Consider the following 25,095-nt stretch of genomic DNA (forward strand, 5'->3'; position numbering starts at 1 on the left):
AAAACAGCAGTTGGTGTGAAATACAGTCAAAGTGCAACAAATGCAGTAGTAAAATACAGTGCAAAGCAGCAGCAAACAGTACAATTTTTTTTAAACTGCTGAAGTACAGTCACAATATATACTGTAAGGGAAATACAAAGAAAAAATACTTAGAGCCCTTTGTGGGTTTGCCAGCTCAGAAAGACCAGGTAAACACATACAGCCACTAGATGAATAATCCCAGTCCTCCTAATGTAAAAGCACAATAAGAGACTGTCCGGAGTGAAGTGCTACCACAAACAAACGTAAAGATATGGATACAGCAGTGTATCTTAAACAGCTCATAAAAGTGTGACTATTCAATAAAAGTACTTCGCTTTTTATAAATGAGACAAGAGCCACTCAACTGGACAGAATTTATAAAGGCACTAAAAAGATGATGATTAATAGGCTCTCCAACCAATAAAACTACATTTAGAAATCTCAAGTGTTTCCTCAACCTAGACAGACCAGGTTATCTTCCAGTGCACTAGAAGGAAAATCCACTGACCTTGATGAGAAAAGAAGTGCTTTCTAGAGTGTACAAATACACTACTTCATCCAAACAGCTAGATAATGAATTCAGATGAAGTAAATCAGTACAACAGACAATAAGAGGTAAAATGCACTTTTTTGATATAAGCACAAGGAAAGACAAATACATAATTCAAATAAAAATTCAAGATAGCAGTAGCAGTATAGAAAGGGAGGAGCTTATTAAGCTCAATTTACAGTAGGGGTTGGTAGCTTAAAATCACCAGGTTTAAAAAGAAGACTGACAAACTGGAAAGTGAGTAGGCGAGTGAGAAACCCTAGCAGGATATCACCAGCAGCGCTATACCTTATGCAGGCTTGAAATCTTTCAGACAAAGGCTGAAAATTTCACTTTATATTTAAGTATCACTCAGGAGACAATTCAAATTAACCAAATAAAAAACGTGAAATATGACCTTAGATAATTGAGGGGTCTGTCTCTTACACAGAACAAAACCACCAAGCAAAGATTTCTTAAAACAGAAAAAATGAAGCATGTAGGAATGAAAGCAGCTCTATCAGTGAAAGACAAAAAATATAGCTTTACTTTCTCACCCATCAGGGAATCATTGGCCGTGCTTACCTTATGCGGGCTTGAAATCCTTCAGACAAAGACTATGTTGTGAAGGATTTATTCATCATGGTATGGTTTGGTCAAAAAGGTATTTTTGTGTCACTGTATTTTTATTTCTCTTCTATCTCCTCTTGTACACTGTAATGTTCAGGGATATGCACCTGCCCCTGTGCAGAATGACACTTGCCTAGTACATCATCATCGGGATTAGTGTAGTTTTTGCCAGATTTTTATTTTACAGCAGGAGTGTACATGTCTAGGTATTTGAAGGAGGATTCTAATTATTATATAAGCTTTCTGAGTCATCTGATTATTTTTTTTTTTAAATTTGATATGCATTTTAGTTTTGAGAAGTTGTCCCGGGTTCAGACAATTTCAAAACAACCATGCAAATTGACCAATACAGGTTGGTCAGTTATTGTGATGGAGAGAAATTATGATTCAGAGGCAAGGTAAAGCCACAATGAGACACACATAATTAGTTGTTCATTACAAAATCTCTGAATCAAATATTGCGCTGTCATACTGGCAGCGCTAGCATTCTCCTTAGCAGTCCATTTATTATATTAACAAAAATGTCTCCGAACATGCACACACAGAACACAGTCTCCTACATGGATACACACAAAAAAAATGCATCCCCTACCAAACTTCTGTACTGCGACTACACAGGTAGATGCTTACACAGAATCACTATGTAATCTTCTTAGAGACACATGCACACTAACACTTTACCTCATTCATGGGCCATACACACATGTCCACACACACATGGGACCCCCCCCCCACTGCTTCAGTGGACTCACCCATACTACAAGTAATTCCGCAGGAGTGAACAGATGATTGCTGTGTTTTGAATGGAGTTCATTTTTACTTCCTTGGATAAAATTTAGAATAGTAATTCAGGATCCACTAATATTTCATAGGGAGATCACAAGGTTAATTAACATTAGCCAATCCACAGGAGTGTTGGATTAGCATGCAGTTTTGCCCAGACAACCACTCTCAATGCTAAAACCACCATGATGTGAAAATAGAGCAAGGATGGTCTAGAATTGGAAAGGCTTAGAATTATGTGGAAACCTTCCAAGATAAGGCTTCTGCGTTGCAACAAGCCTTTCTAAACTCTAATATGTTTGTGTTGGTGGAGTGCAGTTTAGCCATATGGTGACAACGTAGGTTGCTGTTTTTTTTTTCTTCTTTTCTATGTGACACATTATGGCAGACAAAACTTTTTTGTCTACAATGCAGTTGTGAAGACGGACAAGGTTGTGGTGGTCAATTTATAATGAGTGTGTAAATGTTAACATCTTCTTATTCCCGTTTCTGAATAAAGTATATTTTTTCAGTATATACTATAGTACAAAACCACATTTGCTAAACTGCTTTGAGTTAGAAGACTACGAATAAAAATCACTTAGAAGGAATTTTATGTTTAGTGCTTTGAGTGGCAATTACACATTTATAATAGCAAACAAATCTTACTCAACCTTAATCTTTCAGAACGAGAAGTCCGTATGGTGAAGCACTTGGAAGATGTGGACATCTGTGAAAATGAAAATGCTGTCTTCATGTGTGAGGTATCGCATGATACTGTAAAAGCAGAGTGGTATAAAAATGGAGAAAGAATCAAGACAACTAGCACCACCAAAATTCGTCAAGAAGGTAAACACAGGAGGCTGATATTTCCAAAGATAATAGTACATGGAATGGGAAAGAGTTCTAGCTCACAGTTCTGAAAGTATGCAGATAGAGTGACTTTTTGGTTTAGCCTACACTCTGATAAGGCGTGTTCTTCCATAAGGCTATGTATATTTGTATGCTTGTGTGAGTAAAGGGTGCAGGAATGTTTGTCTTCTGCTGAGATAGATTTTTTTTGTGTTTTGTTAAGTTCTCTCAGCTGCTCTTTTCCTTCTTGAAAAATTCATGAAGAGTAACTTGCTCTTGTGTCTCAACTGAGTGTGGGGAAGCCATTCCTGTTAACCTCCTAATCAGTAAAAAAGGGAATTACATTATGTAACTGTATCCACGGTGGTACAGCGGTAGCATTGTTACCTCACAGCAAGAGTTTCTCCCGTTCGATTCTCGGCTGGAGCACCTTCTGTGTCGAGTCTGCATGTCCTACCCGTGGTCAAGTGGCCTCCGAAAGACATGTGTGAATGGTCGTGCCTGCACTGAAGGTTGGGCATCGGGCTGGCAACTTGGCACCATAAAAAATCGACTGCCAATCATTAGCGGGCTGGAGTTCTGCTGTGGTGACCCCTAACTGGGAAAAGCTGAAAAGACAAACAACATTATGTAACTGTACAGCAAAATGATATACAATGGGGCAAGAATGACAGGCACAGGAAACAATATGACATGGGCAACGACAAAGAAGGTAACCTGTAACATTGAATAGAGTAACTGAAAGTGTGATCAACACTGTTATAATTAATGCTGAAATACTGCTGTAGTAAAAACCTATCTAGGGCAGACTGAGAAATCACAGTATATTGTGCATTACTTTCACCTGTTGATTTATTTAAAAATCAATTTACTAACTGAAAGTTGTAACATGAAAAATGGACACAAGCTGAATTTAGGTTGACTGCCTTATATAGGAGCACAATTAGTTACCTTACTATTCATGTTTTCACCCAAAAAATCTAATTAATTAAAATGTATAACCATTATAATGAAACAATAACACAAAGCAATAAACACACACAGAGATGACTATCACTGTGCCAATTTCAGAAAAGTTACTGCAAGGTGTACATATCTAACAGAGACAACCCTTCCATGTTTTCCACAAAGACATGCAGCACCACAGTGGACTGTCTCCATGGACCATGAATATGCTATTATGTTAATGAGGCAGTCCAGAGGATGGGCATATTCTAATTAGCCATATACTCTCACCAGAACTGCCTGCAGTAAAGTATTTATGCATTAGCATGGCTGCTCCTGGCCACTCATGGTTAAGTGCTGGAGAGTTTAATAGACAGGTAGTGTTTGGAGGTGTGTGTGCGCGTGTGTGTGTGTGTGTGTCTGTGTGTGTGTGTATGTGTGTATGCGAGGTGCTGCTGATATAACTGTGTTTGTGCATTGGCCTGTGAGGTAGCAGAAGGGAGGTTAGTGAGGGTGAAGGATAGGTGTATATAAATAGGTAAGCATGTCAGTGAGTGTGATTGGATGTAGATGGGTTGTGCACTTAACATACCACTCAACCTTTTAGCACAAGGAATCTGGGAAAAAACAAACATAATGGTAGAATAAAGGCCCAAAAATAATACATTTTTTAATATTGCTCTTGTAAATGTAGAAAGTTAATAGTATAACAGTTTTTGCAATAGAATGCATTGGCACATATCTGAAGAGCAAGCCCTTGAGATACATGCCTTAATGGGGCTTACATGTAATGTAGGTTGAGTGTACAATAGATTCTAGATAATAATTCTTGGAAATTGTGCCTTAATGGCACTTAAACAGAATGTGGGGTGGGGGAGCACTAATTGAAAAGGATACTTTAAAGAAAAAAAAAAAACTGGTGTGGGAACTACTAAACACAAAGAATACTAAACAAGTACCATGTTCCATGTACCATGTATGACTCTAAACCTGTTACAAGTGGCATCCCCCAGGGATCAGTCCTAGGACCCCTCCTGTTCGATATATACTTCTCAGAGGTACAGGCAAGCATAGGAGGGCTATGGCTGACCAAGTTTGCAGACGACTGCAAACTAGGGCCCATAATTGATTTTCCGGCTGATACAGACACCCTTCAGACGGGTCTCACTGAGACGGATACCTGGTGTCAAAATCATGGCCTCAAGCTAAATGCCAAAAAGTGCATAGTCATCCCCTTTGGAAAAAACAAAGTACCCGCGAACTACCACATAGGTGGTTGTCCCCTAAATACAGAAAATGTAATAAGGGATCTGGGGACCCAAGTAGATAGTAATCTCTCCTTTGATAATCATATTGCCATGGTGGTTAGAAAATCCTTCTATGTGGCCCACCTAATCACAAAAGGGTTCACATCTAGAACAAACGAGGTTATTGTGCCTCTCTACTCATCACTCATTAAACCCATCATAGAATACAATGCCCCATTTGGGATGTACCTTACAAAAAAACAGCAACAGCTGGAAAGACCACAAAAGTACCTCACCAAGAGGATTACTGGCCTCAAACAGATGCCCTATGCAGCCCGACTCAAGAAACTCCAGCTGTACTCGGTTGCATACCGCTTACTCAGAGGTGATCTCTGTCTGACATACAAGGCCATATCCAACCCAGAATTGACGGGCATGCTCCACCTAAAAAAAAAAAAAATCCCGGAGAGCCACACGCTTTAGAGATATGAACCTCACCACAATGATAAATAGGACATGCTGGAGGGATAGATTCCTGTCCCAGAGACTCCCCATGCTTTGGAACACAATTCCAATATACATCAGGCAGAGACCCTCACTAACACTCTTCAAAAGAAACCTTGACGGGTGGATGGGAAACAGAAAATTTACCCCGGGAATCACTGCAGTGGCTCTGCTGGACAGTGGCACAGGGAACTAATGGCTCTGCTGGACAGAGGCACAGGGAACTAATATAAGCGGGTGGCGAAAGCCAACACATTCTGGCTAAGCTTATAAATGCCTTTAGGCAGATAGCCTAGTACTTACCTATGAACCTATGTGTTAAATACATTAAAAGTGATTCCAGCCTGCAAATCTGTATCTTCCCACTTCAGAGGTTACTAATTGTCTACACTACCACTAGACATCATGGATGTGACTTAAAATTAAATATGAGTTTAAAAAAAAAAGGCAGCTTCAAAATGGGGTGGTTAAACCAAACCTAATAACCCTCTGCACTAACTGATAAAAAAAAAATAAATAAATAAAAACACCATGCTGCACTAACTTAACATATATTGAGGATCTTGGGCATCGTTCATTGCCTGCAACAATTCATAACTTATGAGGGACAGGGAACAGTAGGCATAGCTCTCAACTTTGTTGTGAAAAAAATCATGACAGAGTGAAAAGTAATAATAGGACAAAACTAGGGATGGAGTTTAATTATATAGGTCCTACAAACTTAAACAGTCACTGGTATAACAGCTTGTGCACTACCATGGATTTACCGAATAATATGAAGTGTGAAACTTTACTTTCTGGTATTAATGACTGACTGAAATCTGTGATTTATGAGGGCAGAAAAAAAGGAGACATTGGGGATATTCTCATAACACAGGGGCAGACTTGGCGCATGTGTCTCCTGAATGAGTATCATGTGTGTGGGATAGTGAATGGGGGGACATGTGCTAACACAATGTGATCACCACCAGCTTTAAGTATCACAGGAAAGTACTGATCTACCCTGGTGGTATTTAAAGGCATTTCATTGCAATTAACATATCTCTGAATAGCAAAGTAAAGCGTGGAAACAGAGCTTATTTACTGCAGTCCGTAATGCAAGAGGTGGGATTCTTTATGAATCTCCTAGATAATGTTTTAAACAAAGAGCCACTCAAAAAAATCAAAGCCTTAATCATTTTCATCTACTCATCCTAAAACAGGATGTCACAGGAGAATGTATTAAAATGTTTTAATAAGGAAGAAGTCAATCAAGAGAGATGAAAAAGTATAAAATGAGATCATCCATCCATTTGTAGATTTATTTATCCTTTGCTGACTGAGTTAGGCCAAGTAGGCCAGTGGCCTCTTCAGGGGAGACCCCAGGTTTTGATTGTACTACTAGTGGCAATTTGGCCAGGGCATCTGGAACTTCCCCTACTCTTTTCACGTACAGGGACTCTTTGTGGTGTGATGCTTCCTGTTTTCTGTTCCGAGCATGAAGGCGGTCTGGAGAAGCAGGAAGCTAGTGAAGTGAGAATGCAGTGGGAGAAGGAGTTTGAGTACAATGTTGGTGTTTCTGGTGCTGTCAGTCGAGCAATAGATGTGGATTTTGTATTGGAGAGTGAGGAAGTGGTTGAGATTAACAACAGAGTGATGGAGATTAAGGAAAATAATGTAGAGCCTTGGCAAAAGCAGTTGCAAGGGTGGAGGCATCCTTTGTGGATTCAGAAGATGTGTTTCAGCAGTAACTCTGAGTCTGAGAGTATAACACAAGAGTGTGTTGTTACAACCCTCCAGTCGAGAAGGTTGTAGAATGATATATTGCTAGGCATGATCAATGAGATTGAGCCGGAAGATGGAAAGGAAATGTCATGTGGATAGATGTTGGACAGAATACAGAATGAGGAAATGAAGAAGAAAGAAGGCAATGGAGTTTGAAAAGAAATCCTATGCAGAAATGGTAAAAGAGGAAATGCATGGAAAAAAGTGAAAGAAGTAAGTCTGAAGATAAAAAGATTGTTCAAAGCACGGATTGAACAGAAGGAAGATACAGAAGTGGACAGATATAAGGTATGGGATGAAGTTATTAAGATACTCTGGGTTAAAACTAATGAGGTAAGAGCATTTATTCATCTCAGTAAAGAGACTTTTTGTGACATTATTTTCAAGACTGGGAAGATAATGGAAAGATTTATAGAAGAATATGAAAAAAAGAAAAACTGTGCACCGTGGAATTTATATATACTTAAGCCCTCTTTTAGGGAAACTAAGAAAAATGAATGTTCAATTTAGAACTGAAGTAGAAACACAGACTCTGAAAAAGCATTTATGATATTTATGTAATGTATTGATAATAGAAGTGTAAGGACTGGAACATGGGATTGCAATGTGATTTTGAAACTAGAAAACGATAGTGTTGTACATATTCCAAGAGCTATTAATGCCGAAGGGGATAAAGGCCTGGTTAGATATTGGTGACAGCCAAAAACATGCAGTACTTTTTTGTGGTAAAACAGATTATTTAATTAGCATATGTGAAAAAAGATGATGTTTTTCATGCGGGGGCATGTTTTAAATGTAAAAAAGTGGGACATTTGGGGAAGTGTGAAGAAAAAGAAAATAAAGCAGTGCCAGACATAACAGAAGAACAACAACAAGGTAAAAAGGACAAAGTTATAAAAAATAAATTAGAAGTTGAAAAATGGGAAAGAAAGATAGTATTACTGATAAAAAACATGATAAAGGAAGATTTAAATATAAAAAATACAAAGAAGAAGAGTTAAGTTTAAGTGAGAATGGAATATAGTTAAACAAAAGTGAAATTCAATGGGTAAAAGAGTGATAGAATGGAAAAGGAAGAATACAGAAGATTTGAAAAAAGAAAACAGAAAGGAAAAGGATGGATATGCATTATTTAAAGCAGAGGTATGTGTAAAGCTGTGTCATTAAATGTCAATTGTTTGAAGAAGCTGGAAAGAAGGACAGGGGTTTTGGAGTGGAGTAAACAGATAGTGATGTTATTATACTAGGAGACACTAGATTTTTGTCAAAGTCAGAAAGAATTCAAACCAAATTATGGTGGGGAAAAATGTGATATGGAATTTCTGGAAAGAGACCTGCTCAAGAATACTTGTATTATATAAAGATACAATTAAATTATTAGATGTCACCTTTGTTATAGCAGGCAGAATTTCTATTACTGATACAAGATAGAGAGAACATGTTATGAGAATTATTGCAATATATGCATATGTAATAAAAAGGAGAGGAAAGAGATGTTTAGAAAGATAATACTATATATATCAGTTGTGGGAATTATACATACAGGGGATGAATGAGGTTTAAGAGACGGCAGGAGTTAAATGAGCTATGTAATGTTCAATTGAAAACCATTGTGAAGATTATAAGTGATGTATAATGTTTGCAACTGGGAGTATGTCACTATGGTTTGTGATGTAAAATTCTTACAACTAAGATTGTGTCAGTGATTTGTTTTCATTTATATGAATGTAAGATTGTGTATGTCATGAGTGAGGGCTTAATAAAGATGTTTCTTGCTCAAAAAAGGCTATATGATATATAGCAGGATATGTAAAGTATAACGTTTGTTAATGTTAATTTGTTAATAAAGTTTGATTACTTTTGTATACATGTAAAATTCCCTATGTCACAAGTGATAATTCAATAAAGGTATGTTTAAAAAACATGGATATAATTGTAGTAGGAGACTTTAATTGCAATATAAGACAGCAAAACAAGAAGGCTTATAATGTAAAAATAGTAAAAGATATTATGAAATATGGACAGTTGAAAATGTGGAATTTAGAGACTTGGATGTATAAAGGAGGGGAACAAAGAACAGAACTACACTATTTTTTATTGACAGATTTTTCAGACCATAGGGCAGTTTGGATTATGGTAAAGGGAAATGATGAGTATATAAAAATAGGGAAAGGTATAAAAAGACTAAATGAAGTGAAATGAGATACTAAAGGGAGAAAAGAGGTTATGACATGGCAAGATCATGTGGAAATGAAAGAATTTTATAAAGATTGGTCAGAATGGAAGTTAAATATTAAACTGAATTATAAAAAATGGTAGGTAAATCGGAGAAAGAGAAGTTATACATGGGAAAATAATATATAAGAATTTAAACAATGATATGACTGTTTACAGAAGAACGAATACGATTTTTTTAAGGAATAGAAATAATATGGTCTGAATAAGAAAAAAAATAGAACATTTATTGTACAAAGTTATTTCTTGAAGGAGAAAAATAAGAAATTGCACCATATGTAAGTAAAATAATTAAAGAGAATAACAGTGTAATGAAGGAAAAGAAATATTCTTCAGAAAACAATGCATAATACACAAGAGGAGATTAGGACTGTAATAAAAGAAGATACTAAGACATTTTTTACAGAGCAGAGAACAATATGGAAAGAATGGAATGTACATACATTTTCTGACATAGAGAATAAGGATTTAGAAAAAGATATAAGAATCGAGGAACTAGAACAGGCAATAAAAGTAATGACTTTAGATTCAGCAGTGGGTCCTGACAGAATAGAATATAAGATGTATAAAAATATGACTATAGAGCAAAATATATGCCCCGAGAATCAATAAAGTTCCGTTCTAGAATAAACTATTTTTGCATGGAATTAATCGTGTCCATGCAGCACAGCAGTGCGTCTTGCATATTCATGAAGGCACGCTGCTGTAACACCTACATGGACATGATCCGTGAACGAGTGCAGGGGGCGTGTTACAGCAGTGCTCGCACATGTAACAATCCCCCTTCACTCAGAAAGTGTCATTATGGCACTTTTAAAAGCAAAAATACAGTTGTATGCAGATATACTGCACAATTGTGCAGTATATCCGCAGAATGCATGCCACAGACATGCATCTGGAGCATGTCACCCCGGGCATCTGCTGAAAATTGGCTTCCCATCCTAGTTGGACTTACCAGGTCAACAAATGTTAAGTGAAGAAATAAAATAACAGTAGAGACACAACACTGACATGCCTCACAAAATACATGCTAATACAAAACCCGTTATCCCGTGCACTTTTAAAGTGCTAAAATTGTCCCTAGTGTTGTGCCCTTGTTCCCCCATTACAGCAGGCATACTCCTAAAGTGAGAAAACATTAAATTTCATTTAAATCCTCAAAATCTTTTTTTTATTAAACCAATAATGTTTAACCATAGCTGAGTGGATGTGCCCGTTGAAAAGCTATACATATCAGAGTTCAAACATCAAAAGAAGCCAAATAGAAATATACAATCAAAATAGTGAAAGTGGAATAGCGTAGTGCTTAGAGCATTCGCTTAACATGCATTCAGTCATGGTTCAAACCCCACAGCAGTCCATACATTTTTATAAGTGAAACACAACTAACATGTATTTGTTATAAATAGGTAGTGAATATTATTTATATATGTTAACCAGGGTAGTGTAGCAGCTCCAAGTGTAAGGTGTCAGTGAAATTTAAAGTTTAAGCAAGAATTAGCGTAGCTAAGCGGATTTGCGCACTGGTAAGCAAGGCTAAGCATCTCCCCCTTTAAGCAATAGTTATCTTAGCTAAGCAGGTTTGCCTGGTGCTTAGCTTAGCTTAGCAGTTTCCAAACTGTCCAATCACAGTAAAGGGCAGGAAATTACCCCTATTTAAACCTTGCAGGTGGGAATACAGCTCATAACCAGTTGTAGCTCCCCACTGTAGGCACTATGGCTGGTGTAGGTGAAGGTGTGCACTTTCAGGCGCAGTGGTGGGGCATTCAGGAGTCCATGGTCATGGTCAGACTCCTCATTAAAAACCATGAAGAGTGACTGCTGCAGGACCAGTATCAGGGCTCCCAATACAAAGTGGAGGCCTAGGACCATCTTGCCCAAGATCTCACCACTGCCACTGGCATCCCTCAGACTGGTGAGCAGGTCCGGCACCACTTTGCCAACTTAAAGTGGAGGAAAAAGGACCTTTTGGACCAGTGGGTCCAAGATGCCTGGGCAGGGAATGCACCAGTCATGTGTAAGTATTAGTCAAAATAAGTGTTCTCCAAAGTCCAGCCTGTGTATGTGATGGATAGGTATGCATAAATGTTTTTTCTTATCTCCTGTACAGCTGCAGATGAGAGGACTGTGAACTTGGAAGCCCACGTCAGCAGGCTGCTAAGGCTGCGTCGTGAGGCTGGTGAGTAACAATCTTGCTGGTATTATGTAGGGCAAATAAATAAAAAGTAGTAGAATGTCAGATTGCAGTATTTAAAAATGAGTATAGTTTTTAATGACTGAAGAAGCTAGGAGGAGAGTAATAGTGACATACTAATAAAAGTGTAAGTACTTGTCAATAAAAGTGAAAACCCCAGACTGGTTGTGTTTACTCTGATATTGTATGACTTGAATGACACTTGAAATGTTTCATGCACCAAGATCTGATATCAGAATAGTAATGTTGTGTTAAACACTGTTTTCAACACTGTCCTATGTCAAAAGGTATGTATAGGAATGTATATATATATATATATATATATATATATATATATATATATATATATGTATATGAATGTTGTAATCGCAAGGTCAAATTGTACAACCAAGAGAGAATTAGACAGAAAACATTCAAGAAAGAGACAGCAGTTTCTGAATAGCTCATTCTGATGAAACACAAACTTGTATTTTTAGCAGAAACAGCCATGGTTCGAATCCCAGGAGTGGTAGTTAGCTGTATGCATAATTTCAACTAGGATTTTGTGAAAATGTGTAGAAACAGTCAGGAAGTCTCAACATAAATTCCCTCCACAGGTCTTCCAGGTAAGAGAAGGTATAAAGTAGCTATAAGAAGGCTGTAGTTATACTGTGTCCAACACCCACAGTCCAGCCTCAAGGCTGCAAATGACAGCAAGATAAGTACATACACCAAGTGGTCTCCCCCAAGAAATGTTCAAAAGTATCATGCTGTCACAGCTATCAGTCCCTGCTACCAACAACCAGAGTGACTGATAGAAATCAAGCAAGAGTATAGCAGAAGCACACACACACACACACACACACACACACACACACACACACACACACACACACACACACACACACACACACACACACACACACACACACAGTATGAGTGCACATATGTAACCCTGACTATGTGAATATGGGTAGAAACAGTCAGATAGTATTAACAAACATTCCCTCCACAGGTCTTCCAGGTAAGAGAGGGTATAAAGTAGCTATAAGAAGGCTGTAACTATACACTGTGTACAAACATACCACTGCCCAACCCAAGGCCATAGGTTGTTGTAATAATACCTGTACAGTAATGATTAGACCAATGATCATTAAAGCTGTGACCACTGCAAGAATCTACATTTGTTAATTGACATCTCTCTCTCTCTCTTCCCCACCTTATCTTCACCAACAATCTAAACACATAAATGAATGGGTATGTTTTCCACCAAACCTACTGTGGAGACTTGTGTCCTATTGTTCTACAAATGTTGAAATGTATTCCAGTTAATGTTCCCTGTTCAAACACTATCATTGGTGGCCTGTTGCTATCAGTGTAACCCACATGCCAATGTAATGCCAACTGTGCTATCCAAATGTTCCAGATCTGTTGTTTTGGGTTAATGGGAATACTTATGCATGCTGTTAGAACTAATCCTGGAATGTGTTTACCATTACTAACCAACATATGTTCTAAAACTGCAACACCATAGCACATCTGGGAAGGCCGATCCCAGTGGATCCACCTCTCCTGCCTCATCTGGCTGTGGCACTAGACCCTAGCATGTCTGGGACCCACCCCGGGGCATCCTCGTCTGCTGGTCCTGCACCACCTTTGGGTGGAACCGCCTCAGGGGATGGGGCTCATCCCCATGGGATGAAGCCAGATCCAGAGTCTGGTACGTAGCGAGCTTTGCAAGGAATTTGGAGATCTGCTACACCAGCTTGAGGGCCCCATGGTGCATTTAGAGGGTCAGCCTGCCCCCCCCACCCCCCCCCCCGCTCAGCCCCCAGCACAGCCACCTTCAGGGCTGTGAAGGTGCAGTGGTGACTACCCATGGGTGGGGACCTCAATCCCACTGTATACATTTGGGGGCTTGTGGGCTTCCGTTTACCAAACACCCCTCCCCATCCAAGGTGTTTACCCCATGTGTCATATACTGCCCCTGTATGCTATCTTGTCTGTCTTCCTACCCAACCTACCTCCCCAAATATAAGTACTATCCTTCCCCAACATCCCACTCTCACCTAAAAAAAAAAAAAGGGGCAATCTGTTCCCAAAAAAAGTGCCGCCCCATACATAGCTGTCCATTTCACACACGTGTCCACTGGATACATTTAATCTGGTGTAATTGACTTCACAGCACGTTATTGTTGTCCTCACCCCTCTCTCAGGGGTTTGAGTGCCCAAATTTACCTTCAAATCCAGTATATATGCACAGCTGTTGCTGTAGAATAAATGGACAGCTATGGACCTTCCCTACGCCCATCCTGCACATCCCTACCTATCTTTCATATTGTTTTTCCCTCTTCATACCCCCTTTTCACCACTTACCTATCACCCCTTTTTTCTTTTCTTTTAAATAAATTAGCACGGGTGTAAGAGGGAGTAAGCAGTAGTAAGCGGAACTAAGCCTGTTGGTGTGGTGGTAAGCAATGCCTACACAGATTAAGCACTTAAAAGGCTAACTGTCTGTATGCTTACCACCACACAAACCCAGTCAGTATGTATGCAAAACAAATTGTATCAATATCTGTATATATAAACATATACATATAAGTGAATACATAATGTTGAATGGTAAATGGTTGAAACTGAATTGGTTGAACACACTATATTGAATGATTAAGATGATGAAATAAAATTAGTCTAAACGCACAATGTTGAAAGTATCGAATTTGCAGATTTCTGCACTGTACTGCAATCTCAGAGTTGATATATTTAAGTAGGGGGGGTGTGGGGGGCACAGCCCCCCACATGGGGGGGTGCAGGGAGGTGTAGCCCCCCTGCAAAATAGTAGGGTTGATCTCATTGCTTTTTCAATGAAATGATTGTAGACATTTTGATAATTCAATGTTTTGGGTTGAGATGTTATTTTTCAACCAAATGACTATTAGACATTATGAAATTCAACAACATTAGGTCAGTAAACCATATGTATATATATATATATATATATATATATATATATATATATATATATATATATATGTTTAGTGCATTCGGACATCAGATACACACTCTGAACCTCTTACTGCAACAAATCTGTCCAAAGGCTGTCTAAATGGGGGTGAAGGGGCCCAAACTAGGGATCTCTTTTAATTATTGCCCTTATCCCTTCCTCCCCAGCAGCAACTGTAACTGTTCGGACCTGCAACAAAATAATAATGCCTTCCAAGTCTTGTACCCAGGGCGGGCCATGGGCACTGCAATCAAAGCAATGTACCATTACACCATCTGAGCCGTATAAAATAGTGATGACTGTCCAAACATATCAGTTAGTACAGTCATTCAACAGTAGGGAAAGGAGTCTGTAGAATCAGTCAGGTTCTCTCTCTATATATATATATACATGTATATATGTATGGAGATGCATATATGTGGACAACTCTATACACAATGCATATATATATATATATATATATATATATATATATATATATATATAGACATATACATCTACATTTACATCTACATATATGCATACACACACATATATAGAAAGGTGTACACACACACACACATGCACACACACACACACATATATATATATATATATATATATATATATATATACATATATATATATATATATATATATATATATATATATATATATATATATATATAAAATATATATATGTATACATCAGTATACAGAAATATGTGACAACTACAACCACATGCAATCTGAGGGTCATGCTGCTGCACACTAGAAGTCTAAATCTGAAAATGCACTCACTGGAAGTATTCCTTAAAATGGAGAGCAATGACATCTGTGCTGTAACAGAGACCTGGTTAAAGACAGTGGGAAGCGCTCCTTCACTACCAGCCTATACGTCATTCCACACCTTTTGGTTACAGAACATGGACTGAAGCTCCAAAGGTGGTGGTATTTCCATATTCATTAAGGATGCACACACCTCCACAGTGGTTGACCAACATTATGCATTACAGATCCTGCAGGTGTAGCTAACATTGGGTAAGACAGTGGTTCAGGTTTTAGCCTGCTACATGTCCCCGAACATGTCCCAAGACTCACACTCCATGTCCTTAAACACCCTGGAGGATATTAGTGTCCAACCTAACACTCACATACTGGTTGACTTTGACTACCCCACCATTAACTGTGAAAGATACTCATGTACCGGTGCACATGCCCATCCTGTCGACCTGGTCCTTGCTAACATGGGCGACTGTTGCTGTATACCAATAGTCAACTCCTCCCTTGTTATATGTGAACACAAATTCATCACTTTTGGAAATCTACAGCCCTCCCACCTCCCCTACACAGGCTGACCACCTGTGAGGGTAACAGATGTCATATCAGCATGATGTTTCAGTCATGTATGATACTTCATGCTGCCATTTTTGTCAGTACACTCACTCTGGCCTATTTGTCTATAATATCACATCCATGGGCATTGTTAAGGCACACAGACCACTTCCAACCAAGTATATGTTGCAAACATATGGATATGCCAGACACATCTGTACAGTGGACTGTACAATGGTTTAACCTACTGCATGTGAAGCAGATGTTGTTACCACACTATATAAAGCAATGGCAGTGGGAGATGGTCACCAACTGTGTATGGTACACACATCAAATTGGTATAAGCCACACAAGATTTGATCCTCACACACACACAAACAGTTGCCAGCATTGGGATTATAATTCCTGCCTATCTAGTTATTTCTACTATAGTGCTATGCAGTTATCAGACAAGCCACAGAGCTTCTGCATTTCCACCTAGTCCAAAGGTACTTCTAAGGTGGATGACATCAACAGGACTACTAAATTGGAGTGAGGGGAAGTGTAAAAGTTAATACACAAGTCAAAAATGGTATAAGCCAGACAGTACATGATTCACACATGCACACACACACACTCACTTGCCAGTATTGGGATTAAAACTCCTGCCTATCTAGTTATGTCTACTATAGTGTTACGAAATTACCACACATGCTACAGAGTTTACTGAATGTTCACATGGCCAAAGCTGCTGATAACTGCACAGCTGAGTTAAAGTATTACAGGTGGCAGAAAGTCTACCTTCTGTTCCACCCTTACATCATGCTAGTTCTTTCTGTCCTGCACTTCAAATAGCATTATGGCTTGGCACTTCACCAGGTTATTGTATCAAAGAAGTGTGGCACACATGGAAGCTGTCAGCAGTACTTGCTCATCACAGAAGTAGCCCCAGTACTTACTAGTTATGTCCACCCCTCCTGGCATGTTTGAAGGGCAGATTTCTGTGCTTTCACCCATTAACCTGGTGCACTTGTCCATTCTGAGGCACTCTTGCAACTGCCTCATGTACACATACAACCCTCTCCTCTAAACTCCAAACACTGAGACCTGTCAGAGTTACACATATATCACCCAATGTGGGCATATGCACTCTCCAGCAAAGACTGGACTAGCAGGTCAAGAGGCTATGATCAACACCTGCACCGCACCATGTGGAACACATAGCCCACCATGACACCCACTTTGACAGACATGACATACAGTGAAAAGCCACACACCCACCTTCACAGAGGCACTCAATGGACATTTACCCAAACAGCACAGACCAACAAGACAGACACCCACTTAGACACCATCACATGGCACATGCCAAGGGACACATATTTAACCTACACAGTGTGCCCCTCAACATAAGCTCATAAGGCTAACCACCTTGCACAATACAGTGATCATGGGTACTGAGGCACACACATATCCTACTCACTAAGTTGAATATGGAGCAGGTAACAGCCAAATATCTATCACATGTCAGCATGCAACACATGACACAGCCAGTTATGGCACTCCACAACAACTATGAGTATCACTTTGTATCCATGTGGGTGTGAATGTCTTGGGACACACCTCCTTGGACTACGTGACAAGAGACATGGTTGAACTCTCTGATTATGTGGTCCAGGCAGTTGTGACAGTAGCCCTGAGCAGTGTACTGCCATCACCCGAATGATGCTGCTGTACTATCAACAGATGATTGACTGCAACATTAGCTTACGTGTTTTGTGTCATTCTCAGGGGATGCAGTACCTCTCTGCTTGGGATGATATGATTAACAGAACCCAATGACTTGCCACAGATGTCCTACATCTGTCAGCACTGGGTTTCCAGGTACTAGCTAAGTGTCTTTCCACCTCTATGATGCCCTATTAGGCAGTGTTCCTAATGTAATTATCACCATAATGGCTAGACATGTATGCAGTCTGAGGGTCATGCTGCTCAACAGTAGACATCTAACTCTCAGGATGCAGTCACCCAAAGAACTCGTTGGAGTGGAGGATACGTGTGCTGTAATGGAGAGGTGGTTCACAGCAGCAGACAGCAGCCCTTAGTATCAGGCTATGATGCATTACATAGCTGTTAGCCCCCAAACATGGACCACACTACACCTCCACAGGTGTTGTCTCCATATTCATTATGGCTAGGAACACCTCCAGACTAGAATCCCCGGATAATGCATTGGAGATACTTCCAGTACAACTGCCTTGGGGTAATACTGCAATCCAGACCATAGCCTGCTATGGGTCCACATCTATGTCCCTAGACTGTCAATGCACATTCCTCAACACCCTGCCATCTATGATGGTCCAACGCAACACTGACATAGTATGATACTTCAAGTACCCCTCCATCACCTGGGGAAAGTAGCCAAGCACCAGTACAGTGGCCATCACTTCTGAGATTCATCATAGTCACCTCCTATACCAAATCCTTTCCCAAATTTGGCAAGGCAGAAATAATACCAGCTCTACTCCACCTAAACAAGCATAAACTCATATTTGTTCTCTCCCTCTATATTCCCCCTGGTGACAAAATCTCATCCCTTGAAGATATTCTCTCCTGGGTCTCTACCAACATTACTCATGAAACCATAATCCTGGGGGACATGAACATAAATTGGGCCACAATCGAATCTCCCACTAACTCACTCAATATTAACTTATATAACTTTACACAACTAATCAATTCCACTACCAGGCCTTCCAAGAACTCCATCACTGGAACTACAATAGACTGGATTCTAGTATCCCATCTTCACTATATCTCTGATAGTGGTATTCTCCCAGCCCCACTAGCTGACCATTTCCCCATTTTTGCCCACTGTCTTCCCTCTTCTATACAACTAACTCACACCTATATTTCCACTTGTTGCCTAAAGAACTTCAATGCTGAAACCTTCTCAAATGCACTAAAAAGCACAAACTGGAACCCATTAAAAACTTTTTCCCTAGATAATGCTCTATCTTACTTTAACTTTACAAACCTGCTCAACTCCTTTGCCCCCTTAAAAACAAAATGTGTAAAAAGTAACCCTGTACCCTGGTTAACCAAAAACACCTTAACTACTATGCGATTCCATGACAAAGCCTGGACATGTTACTATAAAAATAAAACCACTATTGCCCTAAACAAATATAAAACACTACAAAATAAAGTAAAAAAACTTATTACCTTAGACCACAAAGCCTATTTCTCCACTCTCCAAACCAACCACACCACCAATCCCAAACTATTTTGGAAAGGAATCTCATCTCTCCTCAACCCGGGAAAAAAAAAAAACCTTTGTCCCAACCTAGATGCCTCTGACATGGACTTGGCCACCCAATTTAACTCTTTCTTCATAGAGTCCATAAGCAAGCTAGCATCATCCTTCACCAACACCTCTACAACCCCTCCTCAGTGTGCTCCCATCCCTTCCTCCCCTAGCATCCCTTGCCCTCAGCCTCTACTTTTCTCTACCAATCCCATCTCTATATCCACCATAAAAAAATCTCTCCTAAAATTAAAACCTGGTTCCAATGTCCCTGATGAAATTCCCTCCTAGTTCCTAAAAGTAGCCACAGAAGACATTGCTCTCCCTATCAGCATACTAATTAATTGGTCTATCTCAGAAAACCAGGTCCCCCAGCTCTGGAAGAAGGCCTTTATTATTCCTCTCCATAAAGGTGGCAATAATAATGAAATCCCAAACTTTTACCCTGTCGCCATCCTATTCCCTATTTCTAAGTTACTTCAAAAGTGTGTACACCAGCAACACTTACCATACCTCATGAATAATCAGCTTCTTACTCCCAAACAACATGGCTTTAGACCAGGTCATAGTACCTCCACTGCCCTCCTCTCCTTCCTAGAAACAATCTGGCCACTTTGTATCCACTCTTTTCCTTGACCTCTGTAAGGCATTTGACACTATTTCCCACAACCTCCTTCTTACCAAACTCTCTAAACTTAACCTATCCCCTTCTTCTACCCAGTGGTTCTCAAGCTATCTCACAAACAGGCAACAAGCAGTTAAATGGAAAGAAGCTATCTCACCCTTCCTTAATACATCCACAGGCGTCCCCCACGGTTCCATTCTAGGCCCCCTACTATTCAACATATTCATAAATGATTTCTTCCGAGCCATTCCTAACTCCAGTGTCATCCAATATGCCGATGATTCTACTATAATCTGTTCATTCCCTTCCATCACAATTCTAAACAATCTAACACAAGTCGCCTTCTCTTCCACTGAACAGTGGATGCTCGACAACCATCTAGCCCTTAATGCAACCAAAACAAAACTTATGTTATTCATTGCATACAAAACCTCTTCCTAGGCAAACAATCTTTCATTATTACCAGCAATAAAAATAGCCCCCAAGAACTAGTGTCTGACACAAAATTACTAGGAATTTTCATTGACAATCAACAAAAATTTGATAAGCATCTACAAGCAAATATAAAAAAAAAACATAAAAAATTAGGTATGCTTTACCTCCACAGTCGCTTTATCTCTCCCACCACCAGGATTACATTAGCTAATAAATACATCATCTCATCCCTTTTATATGGTGCATCTATCCTAACAAGCCTACAGTCTTCCCTCAAAACAAAACTCTCATCTTGTTATAACAAAATATCCAAATTTGCGGCAGGTCATAGAGCTTTTTCTCACCACTGCAATTCCCTTCACCAACTAAGTTGGCTAGAATTACCAAACTTCCTCACATATAGCCAGCTCATCCAAGCACACAAACCCATTCATAACCCATTTCTCTGCCCCTCCCTAGCAAATACCTTTGAAATGCATAAACCAGATAGACTCCTAATATCCAATTCCCAAAACCTAATTAAATCACATAAACCGATACATTCTGCTGGGAATCAATGTCCTTCTCTCTTGCATGCCTCTGGAACTCTCTCCCTTCTCCCATCCACACCACCAGCAGTCTCCCCTTGTTTAAAACCTCACTGCACTTGCACCTTATTTCACAATGGAAATGCTCTTGCTCTCATCCAACCTAATTCTACCACACTTTTTTCCTAACCTTCCAAACTTTGTTGCCTGTCACTACCTCCTAATGTTTTACATCCTTAACTCGTAATTCCCTAAAAAAAATACTACTTACTGAAGTAACCTAATGTAATTTTCCTAATGAAAATCTTTTATTTCTGTATTATGTAACATCTATTTGAATTGTGCAATATGGGTTTGTACTATACAAAATATGTATTTAACATTTAATTGAAATGTATATTATGGGTTTGTGCTCTTTCTGTATAAAGTATTTGTATTTCTCTGGAGCTTTCCTCCCCAGGACTCCATTGAAAACGAACTCCTTGTAGCCCAATAGACTATCCTGGAAAACAAACTGCAAATAAATAAATAATAAATAATTTCCAATGCCCTGAACAAGCTCATACTGACCCCCAATAGAGGATGCAACAACCTTGACATGTGTTGACTACTTAAATATGGTACTGTTGCTCATCCACAGATGTCAATGCCTGCATGGTGAGATCCACACAGGCTTTAATCAGCATGGAACTCAACATGTCAGCCACACCCCCACCAAGGTAACCACCTTGCAAAACCTCTCCAAAGCTGACTTTGCAGCCATGAAAAAAGGGGTGGATGACTTTACTGCACCCATGGTAATGTGAAACAGCTGCATGACTGTGGAATCATACACATATGCACCGTGCAAACAAGTACATGAATGCATGGTACTAGCCAGAGCCAACAGAACCCAGATACTGTCCTCCAAACTTTGGGAGACAATGTGATGGTCCCCTGCCATTACTAAAGTGTACATCAGAAAGAGGATACTGTTGCAGAGAAAGGTGGTGTCCCATGAGTGTTGAACTACCTTACTAGCCTCAAACACAACTATGGATCCCTCATGGAATCCCCTACAGGCATTTATGATGGTAGACATGCAGCAGATACTGACAACAATCACAACAGCCTTTTATAGTTACATCAACAACCTCCACAGCATTAAACACAAGTGCTTTGAGTTACTGCACAATGCTAATACCTATCCTGAGACAACAGATATTGGCCAGAGTCTTGACAACACATTCAGTACCAACTTTACCCCTCTCTCCCCCCACAAGTGGAGTATTGAGTGAATGTGTTCTCACATGCTGTATTCTGTTCTAGGCATCTGTGTGTCACCAGGATGTGGCCCTGCATCAAGACCAAGGGGTATGGCAATGTGGTAACACATCCACCATGTCTTAGGCAGGGTACAGCTGTATCTGTATAGAATTCCCCTTTCTTTAATACAGTGATTGCATATGCTTCACAGATTATAGGGCTGAGGGTTGTACATTGGTATATGTTGATTTACAACATCTGTTGTAGAGTGGAGAATGGTACATGTTGTGGTTTGGACACACCTCCAATTGCTAATAACCACAGCCACAGGGGATATTCATCAAACACACTGAGATTACTACACACACACACACACAAACACACACACACACACACACACACACACACACACACACACACACACACACACACACACACACACACACACACACTTGCCAGTACGGAGATCCATAGGTTAATTGCATCATAGGTGTGTAGTAGGTGAATGGGTCTGAAGGCTCTACAAGGCTAGCCCAAGGGAATACCCTGGCATCAGGCCACATGACAATAGTCCCCAGTGTGGCTCAGGAGTATAGTCACTGGAGTGTTCACCAGGGGTGGGTATTGTATTCCTTATCCACTCATCCAGATTTCTATTGTGGGTGGCCAGTGATGTGCACTGCTTCACATGTATGTGATTTATATACACTGTCTGGGTTGTGTACATGTCACACATGCATATTCTATGATGTGTGGAAGTGTGCTTGAGGTCTCTGGGGCATGTTGTGTGGGCAGATTGGTATCTTTCAAAATATGCCAAATGTACTGTGCTATCTTCTCTCACAAAGCACGAGGAAACACAGTACAATCTTATATTTCTTAAAGGTGTCATATCCAACCACTGCGACCTTGGTAGGTATACCCAAAATACACAAAGATGTGGGCAACCCACCATTCAGACCCATAGTTTCAGGCACCAAGTCAAAAACATTTCCACTAGGTAAACTAGTGGATGTATGGTTAAAAGACATTTATAAAAATCTACCTCATGTATTAAAAGATTCTTGGGATTTCTTAAGGAAATTCCCTATAGACAACTTTACTAGTGATCTAACTTTTGTGACTATAGACGTCATTGATTTGTTCTCATGTATACCTAGTGAAGAAGGTTTACAAATGTTTTGTGCAAGCATCAAAAAATACACAGAGTTTGACTGGGACAAAATCTGCCTCATTATGGACTGTATGTCCATAGTGTTGGAAAACAATTTTATATCGTTTGAGGGAGAGTTTTACAAACAAAGCAAGGGAGTAGCTATGGGGTCGGCCAGTGCCCCCATTTATGCAAACCTAGTTATGTTAAATTGGGAAGAAGAAGTCTTATTTAAGAGCAAATATTTCCCTCTAATTTCCCACTACACAAGGTTTTTGGACGACATCTATATCTTGTGGAAAGGAAATAGAGACGAATTAAATGACTTCTTCACTTTTATTAATAATAGTAGTTCCTTTTTGAAATTTACTCATGAATTTAACAAGGAAGGTTTGCCATATTTGGACACAATAATTACCAGAGACGAAAAAGGATTCAAATCAAGAATATATAGGAAGAGTACCTTCTCAAACGATTATTTACAATACGATAGTAATCACCCTAAAAAGATGTTAAAAAACATATTTAAGGGGCAACTAATCAGAGCAGCCAGAATGACATCCAGACAAGAAGACATGATGTTGGAATTTGAGTATATTACTAGACTATTTATGGATAGGAAGTACAGTAAAATCATGTTACATGATGTTAAGCAATATGTTACATCTCAAAGGGAGACTAAATATTTTCCAATATTAGGAAAACGCTTGCAAGCAACCCCAGAGGAAGCAGACAAACAGATCGAAGGTTATAAAATGGCATATATATTACCATACACACCTTACGCTAGTATGGTTCAAGAAATCTTGTACAAACATTGGCCTATTTTTACAACTAATTCAGAGATTTCTAGAATAGTAGGCGAGAGACCAGTGTTTGTGTATAGAATGTCACACAATTTGAAAAGAATACTTGAAAGTGGGCATACCTCACACACCAAAGTTGGGAACGGTGACAGTAGAAAAGGAGCGAATACTTTAAAAAGAATAGGAAAACACACTGGGAAATGTGGTAATTGCAACCAGTGTAGATATATTATTAGCCACAATAAAATTGTCTTAGACAATATAAACAAGACAACAATATGGTGTGAGAAGGGGAATTGCAACACTACTTATGTGGTATATATTGCTGTGTGTGAAATTTGCCCTGCTTATTACATCGGGAAGACAGAGAGGGCTTTTAGAAAAAGAATATATGACCACTTATATTGCATTCGGAAAAAAGATTGCAATAATGCATTGTATAGACATATTGAGAGTGAAGGTGATTTACACAATTTTAAATTTGCTATCATTGAACATATTACTAGCGATTGGAAGGAAGGTAATACAAAAGGACAGCTAAGCTATAGAGAAGTTTGGTGGCAATTATATACAGATGCTGCAACTATTCCAGGGTTAAACGACTCTATTGCTATTAAACCCTTATTGGGGTAAGACACTAGTTCTAAGAATAGCATACACAACATTGGCACAATAGTTTATGAAATCATTTTTTCAAAACAGTTTTTAACAAACAATAGTTTTTATATATAGTAGTTTTTAATTTTGAACAGTTTGTAACAACAATTTTTTATATTAACATATTTATATTAACAGTTATTCACATTAATTTATATTAAATACTTCAGTATACCAATATATTTATTCAAATACTTTATGCTTACAAAATATGAAATAAGCACAATTACTATTTGTTACAATATAATTATATACAATTAATTATTACAATATCAAGCTAATTATTATTAATAAGAGTTTTTAACATTCTATAGAATTTAGAGAACACAGTACATTAGAGTAGTATGTACACATTCTTCGTACTGTTCACTTAGGTTAATT

The 25,095-nt window shown here is 39.0% G+C and overlaps 1 protein-coding gene across 2 annotated transcripts in view; it reads left to right on the forward strand.

Moving 5' to 3' along the window:
- Nucleotides 1-25,095, forward strand: part of OBSL1 (obscurin like cytoskeletal adaptor 1) — a 1,518,259-nt gene that overhangs the window by 1,367,695 nt on the left and 125,469 nt on the right. For both annotated transcript variants that reach the window (XM_044060562.1, XM_044060561.1), the window contains exon 21: nt 2,630-2,791. In XM_044060562.1, coding sequence (XP_043916497.1) covers nt 2,630-2,791 — 162 coding nt within the window. The remainder of the gene's footprint in view (nt 1-2,629; nt 2,792-25,095) is intronic.

This window comes from Protopterus annectens, chromosome 2.part0, assembly GCF_019279795.1.
Source record: "Protopterus annectens isolate FY-2018-M chromosome 2.part0, PAN1.0, whole genome shotgun sequence".
NCBI lineage: Eukaryota > Metazoa > Chordata > Ceratodontiformes > Protopteridae > Protopterus > Protopterus annectens.